Source organism: Onychostoma macrolepis, chromosome 21, assembly GCF_012432095.1.
Source record: "Onychostoma macrolepis isolate SWU-2019 chromosome 21, ASM1243209v1, whole genome shotgun sequence".
Classification (NCBI taxonomy): domain Eukaryota; kingdom Metazoa; phylum Chordata; class Actinopteri; order Cypriniformes; family Cyprinidae; genus Onychostoma; species Onychostoma macrolepis.
The window spans coordinates 6,597,985-6,616,901 of NC_081175.1; the positions used below are offsets into that span (position 1 = coordinate 6,597,985).

At 36.6% G+C, this 18,917-nt stretch overlaps 1 protein-coding gene across 4 annotated transcripts; it reads left to right on the forward strand.

Moving 5' to 3' along the window:
• Positions 1-102: 102 nt before the first annotated feature.
• Positions 103-18,696, forward strand: LOC131529428 (clustered mitochondria protein homolog). Of its 4 annotated transcripts, none has more exons than XM_058759152.1 (26): positions 119-3,088; positions 3,642-3,826; positions 3,936-4,107; positions 5,245-5,388; positions 5,543-5,670; positions 5,782-5,936; positions 6,026-6,151; positions 6,651-6,798; positions 6,874-6,966; positions 7,112-7,506; positions 7,599-7,898; positions 8,820-9,079; positions 9,172-9,272; positions 9,381-9,533; positions 13,948-14,010; positions 14,125-14,369; positions 14,449-14,533; positions 14,635-14,788; positions 15,600-15,739; positions 15,828-15,908; positions 16,020-16,145; positions 17,214-17,335; positions 17,436-17,529; positions 17,615-17,749; positions 17,861-17,934; positions 18,086-18,696. In XM_058759152.1, exons 1-26 carry the CDS (start codon positions 1,777-1,779, stop codon positions 18,222-18,224), a joined length of 5,130 nt encoding a protein of 1,709 aa, XP_058615135.1. In that variant the 5' UTR covers positions 119-1,776; the 3' UTR covers positions 18,225-18,696. The 4 variants fall into 4 exon arrangements, with proteins under 4 accessions (XP_058615139.1, XP_058615137.1, XP_058615135.1 ...); XM_058759153.1 differs by having other exon boundaries at positions 121-3,088; positions 18,089-18,696; XM_058759154.1 differs by lacking the exons at positions 17,861-17,934; positions 18,086-18,696 and having other exon boundaries at positions 113-3,088; positions 17,413-17,529.
• Positions 18,697-18,917: the final 221 nt, after the last annotated feature.

Sequence of the window (18,917 nt, forward strand, 5' to 3'; positions counted from 1 at the left end):
TTGAAGAAGTTTCATTTAGTGAAATTGGTTACTAAACAGATAACAGGATAAGAACTACCTACAATTAGCCATTAGCCTATATCAAATTTGCAAACATTTTTTTACAGGTTGTTACAGAATTGACATGTCAAGGTCAATAATTACTCTACATTATAAAAATGTATCAAACTCACCACCAGAGTCCTGATGTTATAGCGGTTGGAAGGAGTGCCTTAAAAGACTGACTTTAATGTTGCCTGATAGTGTTTTATATAGTTTAGTAATGTCTTTTAAAGAAACATGGTATAATATATTTTTGATCAAATAAAGAGAAATTTAATTTATGGGCATGTCATGTGACAAACAATCTAATCACATCTATCTATTTTCTCTATTTTGTAAGTTTTTCATAATTTTCATAGACAACTCAACTATTGCTTGTGTGTAATTCAAAATATTGCAATATTAGTCGAGCGTAACGGCCTCGAGCATATTCAGATGAAATATACTTTTTCGTTCTTTGGAATTTATATGTTAATATGTAGGCTATATATTTATTTTGGTTCCTATAAAATTAAAATATATTATTTATTCCATAAGATATCTAAACGGCCGTGTAGATCATCATATTGTCATTCGAATCGAGAAGGACAGTTTAGCGAAAGTTAGTAGCTAGCATACGCGCATGCGCAGCGAGTAAAGGTGAGCTTCTAACCGCAAATAAGGTTGCGTGGGAGAAGACAAACAATGAGAAGATCGACAAGCTTCCAACAATAATGATGCGCACTACTTCTGCTCGTTTAGTATTCTTAAGGTGCTCTGTTCCTTCCACTTCTCCGACTATTGTAGCTTTTCCAAACAGGTCCTGCACATTCCGCCGGTGCTGCAGCACTATGTCATAGCGACCGCTCGAGCCAGCAGCTGATTCAGAGTGGACAGCAGAGAGGTGCATCACCGAGCAATGCACTCCACAAGCGCGCGGATCATATAGAACACTCCTGAGCGAATTTATGATCTGGCATGGATTCAAGAAGTCATGTCATGTGCTTTTTTGTTCAGTGAAACTGAAGAAATGAGTTGCGATTTCTCTGGAAGAGGAATGGGATGCGGGGAACTCCACCGCGACGCCTCCCCCCGGGAATAGAAAATGTGTGGGGGGAGATGGAGGGGTTCATGAGACACAGGATGAAGGGCAGAGGAAAAGACACTATAGAATTGTGTTGCGGAGAGAGGGACACCTCTGCTTGGGACAAGCTATTCTGCTTACCTGTGATTCTATAGAGATTTATGGGGCAGATGGACAGCGGGCACATTTATGAAGGAATATAACTGTGAGAAGATGCTTGCATGTTTAATATTACTTATTAATCCATTAGTTTCAATTACACAGTAAAAAAAAAAGTGTATTTTTTTAAATCAGCCATTTTATTTTAATCTATGCAATCTTCTGCTGTTTACTTTTTTTAGGTATGTAAATTTATAGGAGATACTATCACCCAATCAGTCAATTCATGTACTATGCATAAATCATAATTTCTGGCATGCAACAAAATTGAATGTTTTTACTGTATTTGCTGTCTAACATGTTTAAGCTATTGCAGAGTTGCTAGATGCCAGACTTGGTAATTGGGTATGTCAACTGTCTGTCAGGCTTGTCTTAAAGATTTACCAACAAAGCAAGGTTTTTCTAGCAGCCAAGGTCATTTTAAAACCAAACAAGCTCTTATTAGCTGACTCACAGTGTGCTTTGTTTCTTGGGCTGCACAATTACAGTTCTTTTGTAAACAAACGGACAACATGGGGAACATACTTTACTGTTGCCGTAAGGTATCCGAGTTTATTAATGCCAAGGGAGTTGAGAACCAGACTGAGGAACAGCCTCTGCTGGTATCCCGGGAAAATAGTGATATAGAAAGTCTTTCTCCTTCAAGAACCTCAGCTGACCTACTGGCTTCTCCTGTTCTGAACCAAGATCATCTCCTGTTCCCAGACATCGTACTTAGCAGCAACCTTCGGGGCAGAGAGGACTCGATTCAGCCGTTGGAGCTCTTGTTGGCAACGAGGGGGGAAGCACAAGATGTCAGAAGTGACAAAGGAGTTTATGAAAGCAATCTACGAAATGGAGGAGAGAGAAATAAAGAGCTGGTGGGGCCGCCAAGCACAAACATTACAGGCATAAATAAATTATGCTCCGCAGAGGATGAATGGCCCCTTCTGTCGTCCCTGTACCAGATACCTGCTGCTCAAAACCGAATATGCACTCATGGACTAGAAGCAGACACTTGTAAATCTGATGGGATGGGACTATTTGCAGATATTACGGTAAGTCAAAATTCATTCTCTGGTCCTGTTAGCATTCCTGTGCTTGCTGCATCTTCACAGGATGCCTCACAAAGTGACATTGACGTGAGTCAGAGAGAAGATTGGACTCAAACAGAGCAGTTGATTGAACGTGAAGAACCTAAGGAGCAATTAAAAGTAAATGTGATGCACACCAAAAAGAAACAGGACAAGAAACTACTGAATGAAGCAAACAGTGCAGCACAAACACCTCTTGATGCGATGAAGATGCAACCTGCGTATGGCATTACAAGTGAATGTCCTTTGCTTCAGAAGACGCGAAGGGAAGCACAAACCTTGGAACTCGTAGCACAACCAGATGACTTTAAAGATCCAGATGCACTCACAAAACCAGGCCCAGAGCAAAACGCACAGACTTATGAGACACTAGAGATGGATATTATAAAGAGAGAGCATGCTAATGAGAACACTACTACAACTGCAGAGCTTCTTCTTTGTATGCAGAAGAAAATATCTCATGTAGAGCAACCAGACATTACAGACATGAGCTCTGGGCTGATGGAGCGTGAGTTAGGGGAGATGGAGCAAAGCCTGTCACAGATGGACCAGGATTTGATGTGGAAAAAGAAGGAAGTAGAACAGATGCAGTGGGACCTGGAAGCGCTAAAGCAGAGCACAGGGTTATCACTGCGGGATTCTGAGCAGGCAACCCTCGCTGTGGCACAGGTAGAACAGAGAGAGGATCAGACTGAACGCTTCACACTTTTTGTGGTTGATAAACTGTTCCTGGCCACTCCGAACATTACAGGTGTGTATTCTGTCTAGGGGTGCACAGTGAACAGCAATATAACAGTTTTTTTTATTATCAGTATTGGAAATAATTAATTGTGCATGCTCATTTTCCCTATTTTTACATTAAGATTTCTTTAATGCTCACTTAAGGTTAATCTTTAATAACATTTTGAATTAGTTGAGTATTAATATTAATTGAATAACAATGTAATCGTTAGCAAATCCCCTAATAAATATACAGTTTTCATTCTGTACAATATGGTGTTGTCATGCCAGTATTTTAAACAGTTAATTTTAGTGTTTAATATTTTGTTTTTGTCGTTGTTTTTAACAAATGGTATAGAATTTTATTATTTGTCAGCCATAACAGGAAAATAATTATAGGCTAAACAATAATTATAAATAAATACAATCTAAACAGATAAATAACAGGTCTTTTAGGTATTTGTATTGTAGTGCTGATAAAAATGTGTGAATATTTCAAGGTAGGCCTTAGTCCATCCCAAACCTTTCATAACTCTTTTGTAATCTACTTGTGATTTGTATTCTTCTCTTTTCCAAAATACAAGCACCCAGCCCTGACACCATGTCCAGTGGCCATGAGCTAGTCACCCCAGCAGACAACCTGACAGAACAAGTTGAGGACGACAGCAAAAAACAAGAGCTTCCTGCTGTTCCAGACATGGACCCATCTGAGGATGCAGGGTTCACGGTGAAGATCCAGGCTCCTGGAACAGAATCCACTGACTTCCAGGTAAAGGCTTGTCACTTACAGGAATTCAAACGAAGCTGCTTTCTGTATGTGTAGATATGAATATAGCTGATATTTATCTATCTATCTGTCTGTTTATATTGGGCTCAAGGTGTCACCTTTAGCGATGGTGCAGGAAATTAAGCAAGTGTTGATGGACAGGGACGAGACCTGTCGTCGTACCTGTTTCTCCCTGCAGCTCAATGGAGTAACTCTTGACAACTTTACCCACCTTAGATCTATACCAGGTCTTCAGGAGGGCTCCATTCTGAGGGTTGTAGAGGGTAAGGCCATAAAATTGACCTGATTAAGGGTCAAATTACTAAACAGTGCAAATTAGCATGAGATGCAGCCAACTCATTTTCATAACGACCAATGCAATTTACCAAGAGGAGTGCAAATTAGCAACTGGTAATGGTTATGTCATGCACAAAATGAGTTAAGACATTTTTTGGGGGGTGTTAAAGGCACCCAAAAATGAAAATTCTGTCATTAATTACTCACCCTCATGTTGTTCCAAACCCATAAGACCTTCGTTCATCTTCAGAACACAAATTAAGATATTTTTGATGAAATCCGAGAGCTCTCTGACATTATTTTTATTTTCTTTGCACACAAAAAGTATTCTGTGGCTTTATAAAATTACGGTTGGACCACTGATGTCACATCGACTATTTTATCGATGTCCTTACTACCTCTCTGTGCCTTGATCATGGTAGGACCCTTGCTGTCTATGGAGGGTCAGAAAGCTCCTGGATTTCATCAAAAACATCTTAATTTGTGTTCTGAGGATGAACGAAGGTGTTACGGGTTTGGAACGACATGAGGGTGAGAATTAATGACAGAAGAAATTAATGACAGAATTTTAATTTTTTGGGTGAACTATCCCTTTAAATAATGCTGCAAATACCAGTAAATTGACTAGTGCAAACTTTAGTAAAACAGTTGACGGCAGCCATAGACTTCTATATATTATGGAAAAATACTGTGGAATTCAATGGCTACCGTCAACTGTTTGGTTACCAACATTCTTCAAGATATGCTCTTCTGTGTTCAACAGAAGAAAGCAACTCATACAGGTTTGAAACAAGTAGAGAGTGAATAAATGATGTCAGAATTTTAATTTTTGGGGTGAACTATCCCTTTAAATACTCTCCTCCTACAAATTTTCTGTATGAAACGGAAATTCCTACAAATGCATACAGGAGTTTTTTTAATGCCAAAAGAGGGTTTGCGTTGGTGCAAACTGTTAGTGAATCTGGCCCTAAATCAGATTCACATCATCATAGTTGACCTAGTAAGCTATAACTGGAAACTTCACCTAAAAGTAAAATGGTTGAACTCTTAAATTTTAGGCATACCATTAGCACTATTAACTGCCTCAAATTTCTGTTCTTGCTCCCCCTTTAAATATGACCAAGAGCCGTACACTGTTCGAGAAGTGCGTATCCATTTACGCCACATCCGAGACCTTTTAAAGAGCCTGGACCTTACTGATGGCTATAATGGAGTGGAGGGCAGCTCACCGTCCTTTCTCAGTTGTGTCACAGAAGAATGTTTGGAAGGTGAGATACCAGTCTTAGGATAAAGTACAATAGGTAAGATATCAGGCTTAAAAGTTTGGTTAAAATAACCTTATACAGTAGGCCTATAAATGAATAACCAGAGTTTATAAAATATTAGAGCTTGTTGGGGTAAAAATTACAATTTAATTTCCAGAGAACAGCAAACCTAAGCGAAGAGGTAATGGGATGAAACAGATGAGCTGCAGCCCTCCAGATCACATCCTTCCAGGTTCTAAGGAGCATCTGCTGGTACCCCTGCTACCTCATACAAATTTGGGGCAGGTAAGAATTAAATGATCTGTGACAGTAATGGTGTTAAAGTTGTGCTAGATGGTCATATGGTTTATTACTGGGTTAAGGATGATAATATGTAGTTGTTCATCTTTGAAACAGTCCTCAGAGTGCTTGAAGGTTCTGGCCATGAGTAGCTGGAACCCCCCTCCTGGAAACAGAAAGATGCATGGAGACCTCATGTATCTTAATGTGGTAACCATGGAAGACAGACACTTCAGTATAACGGCATCAACTCGTGGGTTCTACGTAAATCAGTGAGTTACCGAGTACAGTCGTGTTCTAAATCGTCCTTTCCCTCAAAAAGACAAATAGAAATGTATTTTAAAAACTCTGGTTCACTTAGGTCAACGACATACAGCTTTAACCCAAAACCAGCCAATCCTAGTGTCCTCAGTCACGCTCTGCTGGATCTCCTGGGTCATATCAGTCCAGCTTTTAAGAAGAACTTCAGTGCCTTGCTGAAAAGGAGGTATGCCAGTTCTTACAAGGAGTTAAAGAGTACCAAAAAACTGAGCTAAAGCATGGGTACTGCACCTATATTTTACTCAATTAAAAGCCACAATTTCTAGCTAAAACATTCTTCAGTGGTATTTATGCATTATAGTACTTTACATTGTAAAATATATTTGATATTTGTTGCCGTTTAAATATATAAGTTAAAATATAATATGTAATACAAAAAATATAGCGTTTTTTTTTTAGCTGAAAATCAGTAAAACTTTATCACAGCAATGAGATTATTCAAATCTAATGATAATCATAGTAAATAAGAATGTCAAGATGCAAAAAAGTTTATTTATTGAGGAAATGTATTTAGATTAATGTATTTATATAGTAAATGTTTAAGTCTTGTTGACCTGCGAAATATGTACTGGTCTGAAAAATTCACTAATTCCATTTTTTTTTTTAACTATTTAAAAAAAATAGTTGTACAAAATGATCGAACTCTAACTTTTCTCTTATTTTAGAGGGTCCACACACCCCTTTGAAAGGATTGCTACACCTTTCCAGGTGTTCAGCTGGACGGCTCCAGCACTTGACCACACAATGGACTGTGTTCGAGCGGAGGATGTCAGCTCCTTCCGCCTGGGTTATGAAGAACACGTGCCTGCTCAGGTAAACATGTTGAAAGTCAGCACACAAGCCAGTTACATGAATAGATTTTAATCAATTCCTCTGTGTTGAACAAAGGCCCGGGACTGGAATGAAGAACTTCAGACCACAAGAGAGCTTCCAAGGAAAACCGTGACTGATCGTCTCATGAGGGACCGAGCTGTTTTTAAGGTATCTGTACCACTTATCATATGTGTTCAATTTAGAACCAAAAAAGGGCTTTAAAAGTTTGTTGTCTGTTCTTGACGTCTGTTTACGTTGTATCTAAATGTAATGTAATGTAACCAGTAATGACCACCATTTACTGACTTTTTAGGCTAACAGTGATTTTGTGAGTACTGCCACTCGAGGAGCCATGGCAGTGGTAGATGGTAACGTGATGCCTATCAACCCTAGTGAAGAACCACGACAACAGATGTTCATCTGGAACAACATTTTCTTCAGTTTAGGCTTCGATGTACGGGACCAGTACAGAGATCTGGGAGGTGAGGCTGCGGCCCACGCCGCCCCTGTTCAAGACCTGAATGGTGTGAGAGCTTATTGGGCAGTGGATCAGGAAGGCCTCTACCTGATTGGAACTGTAGTGATCGATTACCGCGGCTACCGCGTCACTGCCCAAACTATCGTGCCGGGAATTCTTGAGCGTGACCAAGAACAGAGTGTCGTCTATGGCTCCATTGACTTTGGCAAGACTGTTGTGTCTGATGAAAGGTAGAAGGATCGTTTTTATTTTAACAATGTGTTTGAAATTACATAAACAATTAATATGTATATGTAACCAGAACATTTCATACTCTGTGAAGGTATCTAGAGCTGCTTGACAAACCTAGTAAGAAGCTGAGAGTGCAGCGCCACCTAGTGCTAAACAAAGATGATACAGCAGTAGAGTTGTGCTCCTCAGTGGAGCACAAGGGCATCGTGGGTAATGATGGACGGTGCTACATCTTGGATCTACTTTTTACCTTCCCACCCGACCTCAACTTCCTTCCTGTAGAAGGAGAGGATTTAAATCCTGTGTGTCAACAACTAGGCTTTCCAAAGTTACATCCTCATCGCCTGGTCTGCCTGAGACAGGAACTCATTGATGCCTTTGTGGAGCACAGGTAATTCTATTCACCTGTCTTATGATCAATATATGGGTGAATCTCATAAAACATGTCAGGAATGTCATATTTTACCCTAAAATAAAAAATAAAAAATAAAACAAACATTTACATACAGAAAATGAAGCCTATTTTAAGTTTTTACACATTTCTACACTTCTCTTTGCTCTCTCTCTGTCTCTCTCTCTCTCTCTCTCTCTCTCTCTCTATATATATATATATATATAAACACACACACAAGGAATTAAATTCTGTGTAGAATTTAATAAATTATATATAGCATTTAATTGTAAATAGATGCTGATTTTAAAATAAAATAAATATTTAAAAATGAAATATTTAAATAGAATTTAAAAAATAAAATATAATATTTAATACAAAAGAAATTATATTATGTATTGTTTTATCTGTAATACAGTAAAAATTACTTTATTGCAGTAATGTATGTTAATCAGTAAAAATGTGACTTTTATGAGAATCATAATTGAGTATAGCAAATTAAAAAGATTGATATAAAAATAAAATAAATGCATTAAAGTAATGATGTTTGACTGAATTTTAAGGAAAATTTGCTTAATTTTCATGAAAACAGTGTCAAGATGCAAAATCTTTAATTTTCTTTAGGTCATTTTTTTTCTTTTAATTTTGTAGTGAAATATGATTCGTAACAGGTTTTGTGAGATTCACTCACACAATTATTCTAATACTACTACTACTACTACATTTACAGAATTATTTCAGTGCTTTTATTATAATTCATTGTAAATAGCACACAAATCATTTTGGGTGTAGCAGTTGCAACAGTAAAAATAAATCAAATGCACAGAATGAAAAAAAAAACTCTATATCATGGTGCAGATATTAACCTCATGTGAGTTTTTGAGCTAAACAGTCTTTTTGTATGTATGTCTATGTCATCAGCTGCCAGATATTCATGGAGACTGTCTCCAAAAGTACTGAGCCTGACAGAGAAATCTCCAAAGCCGTTGGCACATGTGATCCAATTACTACACCTCAGCTTCCCTCAACTACTGTCACACTCCCAGACCAGGACGCAGATCACCATTCCCTAAAAAATGTGCCAGTGAATAACATCCAGCAGGGGTCTTCAATAAAGCATGTCTTCTCCTCCCTCAGGGATACTTTTGACATACATTTCAACCCTAATGTCTTTTGTGCAGGTGCGCTGTTAGCTTTTTGGACCAGCAGACAATATTAGAAATATGTGTATGGCTAAATATGAACATTACTAATATTTTCATTCATTTAACAGGTGTACGTTTTCCCAAGGAAAGTACTGAAGATATCCAGAAACAGAAACAGCAGTTAAAGGATGCAGCAGTATTTCTAATTTCCAATCAAATCCCTGCATTTGTAAGTTGCTTTTTTATAATGATTGAACTGATTATCCCCGATGTCTGTCCTTGTGTAACCCTGGGGAGGAATGAGAGGAATCACATCTTTAACTGTGTATCTCTGTAGACAAAGAGTTGCCTTGACCACACATCAATGCCGACAGATGGTGACACACTAACAGAGGCTCTCCATCAGCACGGCATCAACATCCGATACCTGGGAACTGTGCTGGAGTATACTGAGAAGATACCCCAGAAGGACAGACTTGATCATGTCTACGTGAGTGTGTATTTCACTCATGCAATCAATCAGTTCAGTCAATTCTGAATGCAACTTACACATCTATACATATACTGTATGTACACTAACTTTCAAACTTACAAAAAATACAGCAAAAAGAGTAGTATGAAGTATTATTACAAATGAAAAATAACTGTTTTCTATTTTAATATTTTTAAAACTAAATTTATTCCAGTGACAGCAAAGCTGAATATTTCACAGGCAATTTTCCATTCTAATATGCTGATTAGTTGCTCAAGAAACATTTTTTTTTAATATAAGTGTTGCAAACATAATATTTTTAATAGGTATTAGAGATAATAAGTAAATTACATATACATTTACATGTTGCAGACAAAAGCAATTCATCAAACAGCTAACAATATTCAACTAATATATATATATATATATGTGTGTGTGTGTGTATATATATATATACAGATACAGGTGCTGGTCATATAATTAGAATATCATCAAAAAGTTGATTTATTTCACTAATTCCATTCAAAAAGTGAAACTTGTATATAATATTCATTCATTACACACAGACTGATATATTTCAAATATTTATTTCTTTTAATTTTGATGATTATAACAACTAAGGAAAATCCCAAATTCAGTATCTCAGAAAATTAGAATATTACTTAAGACCAAAACAAAAAAAAGGATTTTTAGAAATCTTGGCCAACTGAAAAGTATGAACATGAAAAGTATGAGCATGTACAGCACTCAATACTTAGTTGGGGCTCCTTTTGCCTGAATTACTGCAGCAATGCGGCGTGGCATGGAGTCGATCAGTCTGTAGCACTGCTCAGGTGTTATGAGAGCCCAGGTTGCTCTGATAGTGGCCTTCAGCTCTTCTGCATTGTTGGGTCTGGCATATCGCATCTTCCTCTTCACAACACCCCATAGATTTTCTATGGGGTTAAGGTCAGGCGAGTTTGCTGGCCAATTAAGAACAGGGATACCATGGTCCTTAAACCAGATACTGGTTGCTTTAGCACTGTGTGCAGGTGCCAAGTCCTGTTGGAAAATGAAATCTGCATCTCCATAAAGTTGGTCAGCAGAAGGAAGCATGAAGTGCTCTAAAACTTCCTGGTATACGGCTGCGTTGACCTTGGACCTCAGAAAACACAGTGGACCAACACCAGCAGATGACATGGCAGCCCAAACCATCACTGACTGTGGAAACTTTACACTGGACCTCAAGCAACGTGGATTGTGTGCCTCCTCTCTTCCTCCAGACTCTGGGACCCTGATTTCCAAAGGAAATGCTAAATTTACTTTCATCAGAGAACATAACTTTGGACCACTCAGCAGCAGTCCAGTCCTTTTTGTCTTTAGCCCAGGCGAGACGCTTCTGACGCCGTCTGTTGTTCAAGAGTGGCTTGACACAAGGAATGCGACAGCTGAAACCCATGTCTTGCATACGTCTGTGCGTAGTGGTTCTTGAAGCACTGACTCCAGCTGCAGTCCACTCTTTGTGAATCTCCCCCACATTTTTGAATGGGTTTTGTTTCACAATCCTCTCCAGGGTGCGGTTATCCCTATTGCTTGTACACTTTTTTCTACCACATCTTTTCCTTCCCTTCGCCTCTCTATTAATGTGCTTGGACACAGAGCTCTGTGAACAGCCAGCCTCTTTTGCAATGACCTTTTGTGTTTTGCCCTCCTTGTGCAATGTGTCAATAGTCGTCTTTTGGACAACTGTCAAGTCAGCAGTCTTCCCCATGATTGTGTAGCCTACAGAACTAGACTGAGAGACCATTTAAAGGCCTTTGCAGGTGTTTTGAGTTAATTAGCTGATTAGAGTGTGGCACCAGGTGTCTTCAATATTGAACCTTTTCACAATATTCAAATTTTCTGAGATACTGAATTTGGGATTTTTCTTAGTTGTCAGTTATAATCATCAAAATTAAAAGAAATAAACATTTGAAATATATCAGTCTGTGTGTAATGAATGAATATAATAAACAAGTTTCTTGATATTCTAATTATATGACCAGCACCTGTATATATACACATCCCGAATTCCGGAAATGTTGGGACATTTTTTAAATTTGAATAAAATGAAAACTAAAAGACTTTCAAATCACATGAGCCAATATTTTATTCACAATAGAACATAGAGAACACAACAAATGTTTAAACGGATCAATTTTAAACTTTTATCCACTAAATGAGCTCATTTCAGATTTGATGCCTGCTACAGGTCTCAAAAAAGTTGGCACGGGGGCAACAAAGGGCTGAAAAAGCAAGAAATTTTGAAAAGATTTTAGCTGGGAGAACATCTAGCAACTAATTAAGTTAATTGACATCAGGTCTGTAACATGATTAGCTATAAAAGGGATGTCTTAGAGAGGCAGAGTCTCTCAGAAGTAAAGATGGGCAGAGGCTCTCCAATCTGTGAAAGAGTGCGTAAAAAGATTGTGGAATACTTTAAAAACAACGTCCCTAAACGTCAAATTGCATAGATTTTGCAAATCTCATCATCTACGGTGCATAACATCATCAAAAGATTCAGAGAAACTGGAGAAATCTCTGCATAAGGGGCAAGGCCGAATATCTTTGTTGAGATCACTCATCAGCACGATTCTGTCATTGACATTACTAAATGGGCCCAGGAATACTTTCAGAAACCACTGACGGTAAACACAATCTGCTGTGCCATCTGCAGATGCCAACTAAAGCTCTATCATGCAAAAAGGAAGCCATATGTGAACATGGTCCAGAAGCGCCGTTGTGTCCTATGGGCCAAGGCTCATTTAAAATGGACTGTTTCAAAGTGGAAAAGTGTTCTATGGTCAGACAAGTCCAAATTTGACATTCTTGTTGGAAATCATGGACGCCGTGTCCTCCGGGCTAAAGAGGAGGGAGAACTTCCAGCGTGTTATCAGCGTTCAGTTCAAAAGCCAGCATCACTGATGATATGGGGGTGTATAAGTGCATACGGTATGGGCAGCTTGCATGTTTTGGAAGGCACTATGAATGCTGAAAGTTATATAAAGGTTTTAGAGCAATGTATGCTCCCCTCCAGACGACGTCTATTTCAGGGAAGGCCTTGTGTATTTCAGAAGGACAATGCAAAACCACATACTGCAGCTATTACAACAGCATGGCTTCGTAGTAGAAGAGTCCGGGTGCTGAATTGGCCTGCCTGCAGTCCAGATCTTTCACCTGTAGAGAACATTTGGCACATCATTAAACGAAAAATACGTCAAAGAGGACCACAAACTCTTCAGCAGCTGGAAACCTATATCAGGCAAGAATGGGACCAAATTCCAACACCAAAACTCCAGAAACTCATAACCTCGATGCCCAGACGTCTTCAAACTGTTTTGAAAAGAAGAGGAGATTCTACACCATGGTAAACATGCCCCCGTCCCAACTATTTTGAGACCTGTAGCAGGTATCAAATTTAAAATGAGCTCATTTTGTGCATAAAATTGTAAAATTTCTCAGTTTAAACATTTATTAAGTTATCTATGTTCTATTGTGATTAAAATATTGGCTCATGTGATTTGAAATTCTTTTAGTTTTCATTTTATTCAAATTTAAAAAAATGTCCCAACATTTCCGGAATTTGGGTTGTATGTATATATATATACATATATATATATATATATATAGATATAGAGCTGGGTAGGTTACTTACAAATTGTAATCCGTTACTGATTCCAAATTACATGACAAAAATTGTAGTCAGTAACATAATCCACTACATTACACATTTTAGGTAATGTAATCAGACTACTTTTTGATTACTTTTAGATTACTTTTGTCCTAACTCATTTATCACATTGATTTAAATAGGATAATCTTGTACCATAATGATGTAAAATTACAAAGAGTAAGAAAATATATTCCATTCATTGTAATTAACAACATGAAGTTTTTTAATGAAAAGCTAACAATCAGTTAAATCATAAATCATGTAAAATTAAATAAATAATTTTAAAATAACAATCAAATTAAAACACTTACTAAAAAATGAAATATTTTATGTTTACCTGCATGCCATATGACCATTAACCAATGTCAGAGAACTGTTAACACACAAATGTGATACTTAATTATTAAAATATTTATTTTAAAATCTCAGGGGTACTTAAAGGGGTCCTTGATTATGATTTCACTTTTTTAACTAGTATAGTTGTGAGATACTGGGTCTTTTAAACTATTTTAATAATTCAAGTATTTATATATGTAATAATAAAATAATACTGCTATTATTAAATATAATAATAAATTAAGTAATAGAATTATAAGAATTAAAAATATTACAACAATTTAATCTTAATGAAAACTGTACCACTAGACTAACTCATCTTAATCTTAAGTGAATAATTATTAAAATCAAAAGAAAAATATGTGCATGAAATCTGAAAAAGTAACATTTTTTAACCTTTTTCAGAGAATTGCACTCTGTGAGCTGATCACCAGATGTGCAAAACATCTGTTTAAGACATATCTTTTGGTGAGTGTCCAGAAATTGCTTATGTTTTTTTTTTTATAATGCTTGGTGGGGATATCACTAATATAATGTTGTACATTATGATACCCTTGCCAAAATCCTTTGTCTCTGCCTCAGGCTGTAGAACCATCTGCCTTGTCCGCCTCTGTCAGCCATTTCCTCAACTGCTTGCTGAGCTCCTTCGCTGATGCCGGAGTCATTCAGCATAATGACAAGTTAGCTTCTAGACGCAGGAGTCGGAGAAGGCGGAGTCGTGCGTCTGTGGGCGGCTCTGTGACCGCCTGGTCCAACCTCACTCCGACTGACCTTTGGGGGGCCATCAAAGCTGAGGCTCAGGAGTACTACCATTACAGCCTGCCCTGGTGAGCGTCCTGTTCTCTGAACACAAATAGATGCTGTGCTGTGATTTGATACGAGTGGGATCTCATCTCTTTCTTGCAGTGGAAGTGTGGAGGAGGCCGTGGACAAATGCAGGCTGCAGAGGATCACCCTGCTCAGAGAGATTGCCATCAAAACTGGCATTCAGGTATATAAGTTTGTGATAGACATGATTTAACATGATTTTTTTGGCAGTCTCTGTGCATTTCTTTAACTCTGATAGCTAATTCATCTCCATCTCTCCTTCAGATTCTTTTAAGAGAATATCACTTTGATTCTGAGCACAAATCTGTATTCACTGAAGAGGACATCCTTAATATTTTCCCTGTAGTAAAGCACATCAGCCCTAGGTCCAGTGATGCGCTTCATCTCCTGCGTTGTGGTCAGTCTAGGGTACAGCAAGGTGAGCTTTCAGAGTAACTCTGAGTGTACGAATAACCTAGGGGACAAACTTTATCAGGCTAAAATATTTTATTTTATTTATTTTTAAGTGGCAGCGATTATTAAAATGTATCAACAAAATGTAAATTATATATTATTAATAATAATAAAAATAATAAACATTATTTTAGTTAGCTTCTCAATGCACTTTACATACAAAAGAACAAGTGAATAAAAAACACAAGGACAGTTGACATACATGTATATGAATATACACTAGCGTTCAGAGGTTTGAAGTTATTTATTTATTTGTTTGTTTGTTTGTTTATTTATCTATTTTATGTTTTTGTAAGAAGTCTTTTACTCCCACCAAGGCTGTGTTTATTTGATTTTGTGAAATATTATTACAATTTAAAACAACTGTTTTCTATTTTAAAATATCTCAAATTCTATTTTAAATTCAGCAGCCATTACTGTAGTCTTCAGTGTCACATGATCCTTTAGAAATGATTTTAAAATGCTAATTGCAAGAAACAATTATTATCAATGTTGAATCCGTTATACTGCTTATTATTTCTGTGGAAACTGATACATTTTTTTGATGATTTTTTGTTGAATCAAAAGTACACCATTTATTTGGAATAGAAATCTTTTGTAACATTGTAAATGTCTTTACTGTCACTTTCGATCAATGTAATGCACCCTTGCTAAAAAATTATTTTTTTCAAAATATAAAAAACATTTACTGACCCCAAACCTTTGAACAGTAGTGCATATCAAAACAGAAATAACAATAACACAATTTTGATTTGTATTAATTTGTGCATGACTAGGTTGTCTGAAAGAGGGCTGTGAGTTAATAAGCCAGGCTCTGGGTCTCTTCACTAACGTCTACGGAGCTCTGCATCAGGATGTCTGCATATGTCTGCGGTTGCTGGGACGCATACACTACATCCTCGGAGACTACGCTGAGGTATCACATGTTCCAAAATGACAGATGAGCCAATATAAATCATTTGAAAATGACATTTTGAAACAAAATTTGAATTTTATGCTGTCAGGCTCTCAGTCACCAGCAGAGGGCTGTGCTGATCAGTGAGAGAGTTCTGGGAATTGAGCATCCCAACACTATACAGGAATACGTAAGTAAACATCTTTGTTTATTCAAATAATTTTAACTCTGATTTACTGTAGTGTCATACAGTTATGTAGGTGTCAATATACGAAAGGGACATTGTTTCCCGTTTGTGTAGAAGCACCTTGGTCTTTATTGCTTCGCTGGGGGCCAGTCAGTGACAGCTCTGCGATTACTATACCGTGCTCGCTACCTGATGCTCCTGGTGTGTGGAGAGGACCACCCTCAGATGGCTTTACTGGATGTGAGTTCTAATGATAGCAATGTGATAATAATAAATAACATGGATATTGAAAACTTCAAATAGTAGCCCGCAATATGACATGCTGTACTCCATCTATTTTATTTCATTTTATTGTTTTGTTGTTCTGGTATATTTTCACATATTAAGAGATTTATATAGTTTTATGTATTATATTCCATTCATTTAAATTGTTACATCTGCTAAAAGTAATTTTTTCACCTTTCAGAAGTTCACTTGCATTTACACTACTGCAGAAATGTTTGGGGCCGGTAAGTATTTTTTAATGTTTTTGAAAGAATTCTCTTATGTTCACCAAGGCTGCATTTATTTGATCAAAAATAAAGTAATAACAATTACTGTAATATTGTGAAATTTTTACAATTTTTAATTCTTTTTTCTTTTAAAACAATTAAAAATGACTGCTTTCTATTTAAATATTTTTATAATGAAATTGTTCATTTTATTCATTAATGAGACATTAAATTGGACTGACAGTAAAGACATTTATAATGTAGCAAAAGATTTCTGTTTTAAATAAATGCTGTAATTTTGAATTTTATTTTCATCTAACAATACAGAAAAATAACTGTTGTCATCATTAATAATAATAAATGTTTCTGAAGCACCAAATCAGCATATTAGAATGATTTATGAAGGATCATGTGACACTGAAGACTGAAGTAAAGATGCTGAATATTCATCACAGGAATAAATTACATTTTGAATATATTCAAATAGAAAACAGTTATTTGAAATTGCAATAATATTTCACAATATATTTGTTTTTATTGTATTTTTATGAAATAAATACAGGCTTGGTGAGCATAAGAGACATCCTTCAAAAACATTTTTAAAAATCTTGCTGACCCCAAATGATTGAACAGTAATACTTTCGTTCATACATTCATATAAATTTAAATCTAAAATGTCCATGGCATTTGTGGCTCCCGCAATATTGATAAGTAATACTCATACATTTGCAAATGTTTGATATTTAAGTACTAAATACACAAAACCAAATTAAAAAGCGTTTAACTGAAACATATTTTGAATTCATCTCCTGTACAGAGTAAGATAGGTCTTGTGCTTCATAGTATGATGGCCTGCGACCTTTCCCTGAAGTTCCTCGAGAACGCCCATGCCCTGACCTCCAAATATCAAGGACCCTCATCTCTCAAACTGGCACAAAGGTGAAGAGTGAACAGAAACACAAACACATACAGCACTCATGAATTCTGAACCTGACAAAAAAAACATAAATGAAAAGTGTTTTATTATCCCTCTTTACAGTCATCACTTGTTGGCAAAGGTGCGTGAAAGTAAAGGAGATTTCCGTGCTGCACTGATGCATGAAAAGGAGCGTTACGGCATATACAGGAAGCAGGTGAATGATTGCAGTCCCAAAATGATGAGCAGATTTGTTCTAGTCTAAAATCTAGTCTGGATTTTCATAAATGCTGTTTTAATAGGTCGGAGAAGCACATGAGAAGACCCAAGAAAGTTCAGAGTACCTAAAGCATCTGACACATCAAGCCGTGATTCTACAGAAAACTATGAACTGGATCTACAAAACCGGCTCAGACACTAATATTCCCCCTTTCAATGTTAGTACTGTACAAAACATAGAGATTACATGTGTCTTAGTTGATGCATAGTATAATAATGATTGAATGAATTAATTATGCTTTCTTTGGCTTTGCTTCATCCTCATATAGCTGAACTCTCCAAGTCGCGTCTGGATAATGGAGCAGCTAAATCTTGTCACTGGGATTGTCCTTATTCCTCTTAGGTAAGAGAGATCTGAGTCTTATTCATTAACTTACTTTTTGTTATATGAACTTAATATATTATGATGGTCACATTAAAACAGTCTGAAACTCCTGTGTTATACTCTCTTTGCATTTCTCTTTCTCATGCATCAACTTTTTTATACCCTGAAGTAGCCGAGACCTTGAGAAACTCAGGACTGATGCTCAGAAAACATCTCAGCTCACACGAAATAATGTTCAGTCTTTGAAGGATCTGCAGGGGCTGTTTGAGGACCGCGACACATCACAAGCTATTACTCAACAGGACTAGCGCCTTGTAATTTAAGACTGCACTTAAAATAAAGTGAACAAACAGATGAGCCCTTAAATGAAGTTGGGGTTTAAACATATTAACATGAAGATAAAAATTAAAATGAACTCTTGAACAAATGGTGTGGTGGATGAACTTGCCAAAATAATAATAATAATAATAATAATAATAATAATACAGCACTCCCTTTAAAAAGCATGAGTGTATCTGTTGAGTGTATCTAGACAGATGTGCACATTTGTAAACAGGACTGTCTGGTCATTTATGTCTTCCTTTGTACATTGATGTGTGATGATTGCACTGTATATGTATAAGAGCCACTGAGCAGTGACTAGTAAAGAGGGCTAATGCATGCACTTCATACTTGACTGACTTTGGCTTGATTTCAAGGAATGTACGACAAGAAATATTGTTATTGCATTGTAATAAAATGACTTGTGAAAAGTGCTACAAATAAAGCAGTTTAAATGGATTGTTACTTAAGTATTATTTATATAGTTTTTAATTTTGAATTTGCTTTTAATTTTTATATTTGCTTTTTTCATTTTATCACTTTTAGGCCTATTTATATTTTTAAATATTACTATTTTGTTTTTGTTTTAATTTTTAAGTTACTTTTTAACTTTTTATTTATTTCCATTTAGTTCTTCAAATTAAACTTATTTCACTTAGCTCCCAAAGCTACGTCTAATT